At 42.8% G+C, this 10,826-nt stretch overlaps 1 protein-coding gene across 1 annotated transcript; it reads left to right on the forward strand.

The window, feature by feature from the left end:
• Nucleotides 1–534: 534 nt before the first annotated feature.
• On the forward strand, nucleotides 535–8,978 carry LOC308367033 (protocadherin gamma-A5-like; the record flags this gene model as incomplete). The annotated part of the gene is made up of 3 exons (XM_080840855.1): nucleotides 535–617; nucleotides 1,940–4,187; nucleotides 8,919–8,978. 3 exons carry the CDS (start codon nucleotides 535–537, stop codon nucleotides 8,976–8,978), a joined length of 2,391 nt encoding a protein of 796 aa, XP_080696981.1.
• Between the last annotated feature and the right edge of the window lie 1,848 nt (nucleotides 8,979–10,826).

Consider the following 10,826-nt stretch of genomic DNA (forward strand, 5'->3'; position numbering starts at 1 on the left):
CTGCTCTCTGTACTGCTCAGAGGCTGATGCAGAGAACACACACACACACACACACACACACACACACACACACACACACACACACACACACACACACCCTCCAACTCATTGCTGTATTTTGCACCAAGCCCCATCCTTACCCTCCCAGCCCCCACCCACATCATTGTGCATCCAAACCCCCAAACCAGACACACCCTGTTTCTGTCTCTCATTCACACACACACACACACACACACACACACACACACACACACACACACACACACACACACACACAGACACACAGACACACACAAGCACAGATGATGCTGAGCAGAACAGTAGAGGCTGCGTGTTACTAGGCGACAGCAGTCTTTTTTTTTGACAATGCTGATAGATTATAGGTGGGGACGATGTGTGAGTGTGTGTGTGTGTGTGTGTTGGAGGGGGGCTGTAAAACAGAAATCTAAGCTGTCATCTGACCAAAAAGGTTGAATTAAAAATGAAGAGACTAAGGAGAAAACAAGATTCGACTGTAATTCATTTTAGGTGCATATGGCTTTGTCCCCCTCCCCCACCCCGTCTCCTTCTCCAGCGCCTTGCCTCAGCACCGCGGACAACGACCTGCCTCGTGCAAGGTCCGTTGCCATAGAAACGCCGTGCTCGCCGGGAGAGGGGGAGAATGTGCTGAGCTCTCGAGCAGTGTGTAATTTGATATTCTGACATGCGCCACAGCTCGTCTCACACTACACCACGCTGCATTCAGACTATTACCCTCATGTGATAGGAAGAACATATTTTTGGAATCTTAAGAATATGTTTCGCACATTCACTCATTTTCGGTAAGAGAGTTATGAATATGACGGAGGACACAGCTAGATAAATCTGTACAACTGATGTCAGCGATGTCAAACTCAGTACGCACAGCTAATTTTATATATGTGTTTTCGTTGTGTGTCATTAATGCTCCATTTCTTCAAAAGAAAAATATGGCCCAATAAATAGCGCTAGTAAAAAAAAACAACGGCTGTCAATCATAGTGAATCCTGTACAGTTTAGACAGCATTAACGGAGCTGCATATAGTATACAGGTTACAGGTATGGAAGGCATAATAAAGGCATGAGACATGTTCAGCTGGCGTCAGAGCTAAAAAGCCCGCATGCTCACAGCAACACAGTTGTAACTGCAAAAAAAAAAAAAACTGTCGTCAGGTCACGTGGTCTGCTCCCTGTCACCACATAGCGTCGCTGTTCACTAGTGTTAGAGAGTGGTTTTTGCCATAGCTGGGAAAACCAATCACGTCCTCTGGATGCTGTGCAAATCGTGCTCAGCAGAAGCAATGTTACAATGGCACACGAAGAGGTGCACCACTAATACTACATGCAAGCCCACTTCCTCTACACTAATACACAATAAACTTTACAATGCGAACTAACGACATAACTAAATACATTTTTGCATTAATGAGACAAACCTGGCTACAGTTTTATAATTATGCAAAATTGAACTGTTGAATTGTGATTTACAAAATCTTCAAATGTAAAATTCATGCTGCTCTTTTGACTGCCATTCGATTGAAGTAGAAAAGTGCGACCATCAGAGGGCCTCTGTGTGTTGTCTGCATCCAATGAGCTTAATTGGGGTTTCTTACTCCCGTCATCCTTTTCCGCCACCCAGGGGCGCTGTCAGATCATTGACACATTCCACTGGGTGTATCACTACCAGCCTCCATCCCAGATGCAGCTGCGCGACGGGAAAAACAAAAAGGAAGAGGCACAGAACGGACCAACAATGACGGCTGCGCATACTATTATTACCATCATATAGAACATGACCAGTCTTGTCGGTAGTGTGGCTAATATTTGTCAATGAAATTCTGAGCATGGCGAGGGAAAGTGTTCGAAAGAGATTACTCGGAAGGACGGCCCTACATTTTACGTGTTTGTTCTTTCTCTGGAGAGGAATAGCGGCGCAGATACGGTACACCATCCACGAGGAATTAAAGGTCGGATCTACTGTTGGGAATATCGCTAAAGATTTGGGATTTGACTCTACAACATTACCTGATCGCAACCTGCGCATAGTCACAGGGACCAAACAGGAACTGTTTCAGGTAAACCAGAGAGACGGTGCTTTGTTTGTCAGTCAAAGGATAGACAGAGAGGAATTATGTGCCAAAACCAGCCCGTGTTTGGTTACTCTCAAAGCTGTGATCGAGAATCCATTAGAGATGCATCAGATAAATGTGGAAATTACTGACATTAATGACAATCCTCCGTCTTTTGCTGATGAAAATTATAATTTAGAAATACTGGAATCTGTTACAACAGGGACACGATTCCAGCTGGAGGGGGCACATGATCCCGACATAGGAATAAATGAACTGCAGTCTTATAAACTCAGCCAAAATCAGTATTTTCGTTTGGAAACGGATGAGTTCGGAGAGGAGGGGAAAACTCCCTTTTTAATCTTACAAAAACAACTAGATAGGGAGCTCAGAGGACAAATAGATGTGTTACTGACAGCCTTAGATGGTGGTAAACCACAGAAGTCCGGAACTCTAAATATCAGTATTATCGTGTTGGACGTTAATGACAATACACCTGTATGCAATAAATCTAAATACACAGTCAGTGTCAAAGAAAATGCACCAGAGGGAACATTTTTAGTGCGAGTTGACGCCTCTGATCCAGACGCAGGTGTCAACGGAGAAATTATGTTTTCATTACGAAGCAAATTTAGGAATGGTGCGTCTGACCTCTTCAGTCTGGACAATAAAACGGGTGAATTGAGAATAAAAAGTGGTCTCGATTTTGAAGAGAAACAGGTGTATGATCTTAAGATACTGGCTTCGGACAAAGGAGCTTGGCCACTATCCACACACTGTAACGTCGTAGTTAAGGTGGAGGATGTGAATGACAACCAACCAGAGATCGACGTCACCTCTCTTTCAAGCCGTATACCTGAGGACGCACCACCAGGTACGGTAGTTGCTTTGATAGGAGTAACAGACCTTGACTCTGGCAAGAATGGTCAGGTAGTTTGTTCCGTGCCCCTTGACGTTCCATTCGATCTTAAGCAGTCCTCGGATGGCAATTTTTACTCCCTTATAACCAAAGAGCACGTTGATAAAGAATCCAAGGCAACATATAGCATTGAAATAACAGTGAAAGACTTAGGAACACCCCCTTTAGCCGCTACTAAGATCATTGAAGTTGACATAGAGGATGTAAACGACAACAGGCCTTCATTCAGTCAAAGCCCGTATACATTTTACTTGCCTGAAAATAATAAACCAGGCATGTCTATTTTCACTGTTAGCGCAAATGACATGGATGACGGAGATAATGCACGTGTTTCATATTCACTGGATAGAACAAGCACTGGGCACAGCGTAACAGCTTTCTTAAATATCAATGAAGACAATGGAACTATTTACGCATTGAAAAGTTTTGATTTTGAGACACTGAAAACATTCCAGTTTCACGTTATTGCCAAAGACTCGGGAACTCCACCACTTAGCAGCAACGTGACTGTAAATGTGTTTATTATGGACCGGAACGACAACTCACCTGCGATTCTTTCTCCAGTAAGCGCAAATGGTTCCGCTGAAGGAGTGGAAGAAACACCGCGCAATGTGAACGCAGGGTATCTAGTGTCTAAGGTGAGGGCCTATGACGCAGATATAGGATACAATGGCTGGTTACTCTTTTCACTGTTGGAAGTTAGTGACCACACCCTCTTCGGCTTGGACCGCTATACGGGACAGATAAGGACTCTGCGTTCGTTCACAGAGACTGACGAAGCTCGGCACAAACTCGTCATATTAGTGAAAGATAACGGGAACGTTTCACTCTCGGCTACAGCAACTGTGAATGTTAACGTGGTAGAACCCAAAGAGGCTTTTGCAGCATCCGATGTAAAAAGCTCGATACACAACGACGAAGAAAACAACGTTACATTCTATTTGATTATAACTTTAGGTTCAGTTTCCGTGCTTTTTCTCATCAGCATCATAGTATTGATAATCATGCAATGCTCCAAGCCCACGGACTACTCCTCAAAGTATTTACAAGATCCAAACTATGATGGGACATTGTGTCACAGCATCCAATACAGATCTGGTGACAAAAGGTACATGCTAGTTGGGCCCAGAATGAGCATCGGTTCTACAATAGTTCCAGGAAGCAATGGAAATACCCTGGTTGTACCTGATCGCAGGAGGACAGCTTCTTGTGAGGTAAGAGCTGGTCTTTTGTTCAGTTAACATGTCTCTCTTGTATTCTTTCCCAACTCTCTCTCTCTCTCTCACACACACACACACACACACACACACACACACACACACACACACACACACTCTCTCTCTCTCTCTCTCTCACACACACACATACACAAACACACACACTCTCACTCTCTCTCTCACATACGCATCTACTTATTATGCGGCTGCGTCTGTCTGTGTATTAATGGTCATGCGGTTCCGCAACTATGGAGCTCTCCGAGGTGCTGAAAAACTGCACTATTGTCTTATATTACGTGTGTGTATCGTCTGCTTTGTCCCCCATATTCTGTGCAGGAAAATAACGTTTTAAATGTGCAAGTCCTGACATAAAACTCTGACCATCTTAAAGAAAATGGGTGCTTTTCATATGCACGTTACAACAGCAATGAACCTAGTGCAGGGTGCGTGCTATGTTTCGTGTGGCCCTCTTCATGCATTTGGCCCTAAAGACTGTCAACAGTCTCCAAAGATGCGAAACCCGATACAGTCATTTTACTCAGTGCTGTAGAGTAAATTTCTATAGTCTTTCTCTGGTGTCAATGGAAAAGTTTTGTGTAGTATTTTGTGTGATATGCCATTTGAGTTGAAACCATCATTTCAAGATAACATGTATTTCCTGGTTACTAAAAATAATTGATAGTTTTCAGTGACGTCACTACAATTGTTACCTGGCGGGCAAAAGGAACAGCGAAACAGCGAGAAACAGTGGAAAACTTCGAGCAGTGCCTACTCAACTACGATTGCCATCAACCACAGACTATACCACTATAGCCAGACAGAAATATTCAGAGGGGAAAACTAATTAGGAACTTGTCATACATTTACTGCAGCTGTCCTGACATTTTTATTTCGTTAACCTCCCCGAAGTCCCTGTCTGAACTCCAGTGTGGAGATATTCACATCTATCTAATAGGAAATCCGTCCACAGACACATCTCAAAAACTGAAAGCCTACAAAAGCACAGATAGTTATTTAATTTTCAGAAGTGGTTGGGTTCACAACGATGTCGTCCGGAAGGTGAAAACTAAAAAACATTTTCATAATCAGTGCAAAGATGAGTGCCATCTAATAACTAGGTACCTGCTGTAAGCTAGCAGCCGTTAGCCTACCCAACGATGTTCTTTATTTTTTGACACAATTCCCTGGTTTAAACGGTCCCTGGTTTAAGTAGGCTACGAAAACCTTGTTTGGCGAATGACAACTTAAATGATCTTCCCATATATATTACTGACATTGTAGTATTACTAGTTGAATGACAAAATACACTAGCCTAGCCTACTTGCTTGCTTAGATACTTAGGTAGATCAGCAGCTGGGTAATCCACTTTGAATCGTTTTGATGCTTTGTTTCTTGTCTTTATTACTTGACTTATTCCCATTTTAGGTAGTTATTCTGATAAATTAGGCGACCAGAACAGGGTGACTGCTTTTATTTCCATCTCCAAAAGTAAGGCTACTTTACTGTGTGTCCGAGAAAAGTTGACGCAGAAGGCGTCTACAATCAGCTGCCAGCACGGCGAAATAAACATTTTTTTGATCAGCTGGCAGGAGCGGTAGCGGGTTTTAAATGCGATAAAAACTGAATCTGGGCTTGTCTCCTCGCCGATTTAAACAGCCAACCGAGCAACAACTGTCTGGCATTTTACTAACTTATATTAAAGAGCTTGAGAGGTGGGTGGTTCCTGTATTAACTCCCGTGTTAAACAGCTGTGGAACGTCTTTTTTGCCCTTCAGCTGGTCATTCTGACGTCAGCTGAAAACTATCAATTTGAGATTGTGTCATATTATGACATCACAATAGCTGCGTTCGACTTTGGCCAGCCGCCACTTTCAACATTCAAAACTTTGACGTTCAGATATCGGATGCGCAATGCCAACCCAGGATATTTGGTCACTGATAAGTGAGGGCGTACGACGCATACACTGTGCCACAGCATCCAGTACAGATCCGGAGATAAACGGTACATCACAGTGATGAAAGCTCTCTTATGGCGTATACCAACGACGGGCGTCAAGTCAGGTTTACATGAATGATTTAAGCAGACTTTCATAGCGCGACTTCGATGGTCTCTGACGGAGACTGACTAACATCCACACGGTGTCAGTGTTGACTTGGAAAGGACTGGCCCTGCCCTTTATATTGCTCCGTGTGATGTTTGTCTCATTCTTTCCGAGAAAGAGCCACGGGTCGGTATTGCTGGTGGAAATATTGTAGTTGACGATGTTTTGTTATATAGAATGTCACTTTTTGTAACAACTGGACATATTTCGCATCATATATGAATCAATAACTGGCTATTGACTGGGAGTTCAGCGAGGAAATTTCGCTATGACAGACCCCGGACAAAGACACAGAAGGGAGTTGTGGTGGATTGCTTTATGTTTCCCGTTGCTGTTGTCTTTTGGAGAGCGGACTTCTGCACAAATAAGGTATTCCGTTCCAGAGGAGGCAAAGGAGGGAACCGTTGTCGGCAACATTGCTAAGGATTTAGGTCTCGACGTGAGTACTCTGGTCGAACGACGGTTTCGAGTTGTTTCTGGATCTGAGGACGCTCTTTTCCAGGTTAATCAGAACAATGGCGTGCTGTATGTTGAAAAGGAAATCGACCGGGAGATATTATGCGATGGCATTGAAGCCTGTGTAGTAAATTTGAAGATTGCAGTTGAAAATCCTTTAGAGATACATTACATTGGAATTGAAATAACTGATATAAACGACCATTCACCCACTTTCGCTGATAAAGAGAAACGTATCGAAATTGCAGAGAGTACGCTCGCTAGTGCTCGATTTCAACTACAAACAGCGCATGATCCTGATTTAGGGACACATGGTGTCCGTCTGTATAAATTAAGTCAGAATGAACATTTTGATTTAGAAATAAGAGACAGAGGAGATGATAAACTGCCTTTCTTGGTACTTCAGAAACCCCTCGATAGGGAGCGCAAAGCTCAGCATACTTTGATTTTGACCGCTACCGATGGAGGCAGTCCACCAAGATCAGGGAAACTGAACATTACAGTTTTTGTTCTTGACAGCAATGACAACCGACCTGTTTTTAGCAAGGATGTTTATTCAGCAACATTAGATGAAAACGTAGGGGTGGGAACAACTGCAGTAAAGGTATTTGCAACTGATTTAGATGAAGGCCCAAATGGGGATGTGGTGTACACATTCGGAAGTGACGTTAACTCTAGAATGTACGATATATTTAGTCTGGACAGCAAAACAGGGGAAATTGTAGTGAAAGGGGAGATAGATTTTGAGAAAACTGCAGTTTACAAGCTGGATATCCAGGCATCTGACAGTGGACAGCCTCCTTTGACAACAGACTGCAGGGTCATAATAAAAATTCAAGATGCTAATGATAACACCCCTGAAATTGAGGTCACATCTTTGTCTAACGTGGTTGCTGAGGATAGTAAACCCGGAACCGTCATTTCGCTCATAAGTGTGACAGATAAGGATTCCGGTCTAAATGGCAAAGTGCAGTGCACCATATCAGAAAATGTACCTTTTGAGTTGAAACCTTCAATTCAAGATAACATGTACTCACTGGTAACAAAGGCCCGTTTAGATCGAGAAAGCCAATCTCACTATGATATCACATTAACAGCAACTGACTTGGGCAAGCCACCTCTATCTGCATTTAAGACTTTAAACATTGACATATCTGATGTAAATGACAATAGTCCAGAATTTCCTCAAAATCCTCTTGAATTGTATTTAGTCGAAAATAATGCAGCTGGCGCATCTATATTTTCAGTAAACGCTTTTGATAAAGATTTGGATGAAAATGCAGAAATCAAGTATCACATTCTCAGAGGAAATGGAGCACAGACCGACATGGCTTCTTTTCTGAATATACATCCTGATAACGGCCACATACATGCACTCAAAAGTTTCGACTATGAAACGATTAAAAAGTTCCAATTTCATGTACAAGCCACTGACTCTGGGACTCCGTCCCTTAGCAGCAACGCAACAATAAACGTGTTTGTTCTGGACCAGAACGACAATCCTCCAGTTATCTTGTCCCCAGTCAGTGCGAACGGTTCTGCTGAGGGTGTGGAGGAGATTCCGCGCAATGTGAACGCTGGGCATTTGGTTACCAAAGTGAGGGCCTACGACGCTGATACTGGATATAATGGCTGGTTGCTATTTTCTCTCCATGAAGTTACGGACCACACTTTATTCGGTTTGGATCGCTATACGGGACAGATAAGGACTCTGCGTGCATTCACAGAAACAGACGTGGCTGAACATAAATTAGTTGTTCTTGTAAAAGACAACGGGAACGTTTCTCTTTCTGCAACTGCCACCATGGTAATTAAAGTTGTGGAGCCCAAAGAAGCTTTTGCAGCGTCTGATCTGACAAGAACCGTTAAAGACGAAGAAGACAACGTTACTTTCTATTTGATGATAACTCTGGGATCTGTTTCGGTGCTTTTTATAATCAGCATCGTTGTCTTGATAGCGATGCAATGTTCAAAACCTAATGACTATTCTTCAAAGTACTTGCAAGACCCGAACTATGATGGAACTCTATGCCACAGCATCCAGTACAGATCTGGTGACAAAAGATACATGCTAGTTGGGCCCAGAATGAGTATCGGTTCTACAATAGTTCCAGGAAGCAATGGAAATACGTTGGTTGTACCTGATCGCAGGAGGAGAGCATCTGGTGAGGTAAGGGCTGGTCTAATTCTTCACTAGCACAGTTTACGTTGCTGCTCTTTGGTCGGGTTTTTGAACGATAACACGTCTAAGTTGTTACTGTTTCTGTATTGGTGTTACTTTTATTGATCAAGTTTTATTAAATTGGGACACATTATATGAAATGGTTTATGACTTTGCATGTGTAAATGTGCAGTGACAGAAAAGGTTGTTTCAAGTGCGAAAAGCTTCCACATTGTGAGGGGGAAACAGTCATACTCGACATGGAGCTCTCCAGGGTCCTGGATATTTCTGCTAATGTCTGCTTTATTTCTGCCATTACCCCAAGATCTTCAGGGGAGGTAAACGAGAGCTTTCATTTCAGGAGCATTTTTTTTTTTTATTGAACTTCCTTATCCACGGTGGCCACAGATAAACTAGCATCTGTTTGTTTGGTTATCCACGCGGTGTCAGTGTTGCCTGTGAAGGGAGTTGCCCCTGCCTTATATTGCTCGGTGTCATTTCAGTCTCATTCATACAGAGAGAGCGAACGGCATGGCATCCCTTTTGAAAATGGCTTACTATATTGCTGACTGAGTTTTGTTATCAAAAATGCCACCTTTGTAGCAATTAAATATTTCGCATCATCCATGAAGCAGTAACTGGACATTCACTGGGAGCTTTGCGAGGATTTTCCGCGATGGCAGAAGTCGGACAAAGACACGGAGGGGAGTTGTGGTGGAGTGCTTTATGTTTCTCGTTGCTGTTGTCTTTCGGAGAGCGGATTTCTGCACAAATAAGGTATTCCATTCCAGAGGAGGCAAAGGAGGGAACCGTTGTCGGAAACATTGCTAAGGATTTAGGTCTCGACCTGAGTACTCTTGTCGAGCGAAGGTTTCGAGTCGTTTCTGGATCTAAGGACGCTCTTTTCCAGGTTAATCAAAACAATGGCGTGTTGTATGTTGAAAATGAAATCGACAGAGAGATGTTATGCGATGGCAATGAAGCATGTGTAGTAAATTTGAAGATTGCAGTTGAAAATCCTTTAGAGATACATTACATTGGAATTGAAATAACTGATTTAAATGACCATTCACCCACTTTCGCTGATAAAGAGAAACGATTAGAAATTACGGAAATCACACTACCTGGTGCTCGATTTCAACTCCAAACAGCACACGACCCCGATTTAGGAATAAATGGCGTCCGTTTGTATAAATTAAGCCAAAATGATCATTTTGATTTGGAAATAAGAGACAGAGGAGAGGATAAACTCCCTTTCTTAGTTCTAAAGAAACCTCTCGATAGAGAGCGAAAAGCTCAGCACACTCTGATTTTGACAGCTACCGATGGAGGCAGTCCACCCAGATCAGGGAAACTGAACATTACGGTTTCTGTGTCAGATATTAACGACAACCGCCCTGTTTTTAGCCAGGATGTTTACTCGGCAACATTACATGAAAATGTCGCGGCTGGAACAACTGTAATAAAAGTATTTGCAACTGATTTGGATGAAGGCACAAATGGTGAGGTTCTATACTCATTTGGAAGTGATGTAATCTCGAACGTGTTTGACATTTTCAGTTTAGATAGCATTACTGGGGAAATTCTAGTTAAAGGTGAAGTCGATTTTGAGAAAAATGCTGTTTACAAGTTGGACGTTCAGGCCTCTGACAATGGACAACCACCTACGACCACTGACTGCAGAGTTATCATAAAAATTCAAGATGTGAATGACAACCAACCAGAAATAGAGGTGACGTCCTTGTCCAACGTGGTTGCTGAGGATAGTAAACCCGGAACCGTCATTTCGCTCATAAGTGTGACAGATAAGGATTCCGGTCTAAATGGCAAAGTGCAGTGCACCATATCAGAAGATGTACCGTTTGAGTTGAAACCTTCAATTCA

The sequence above is a fragment of the Sprattus sprattus genome (assembly GCF_963457725.1).
Source record: "Sprattus sprattus genome assembly, chromosome: 6".
Classification (NCBI taxonomy): Eukaryota; Metazoa; Chordata; class Actinopteri; order Clupeiformes; family Clupeidae; genus Sprattus; species Sprattus sprattus.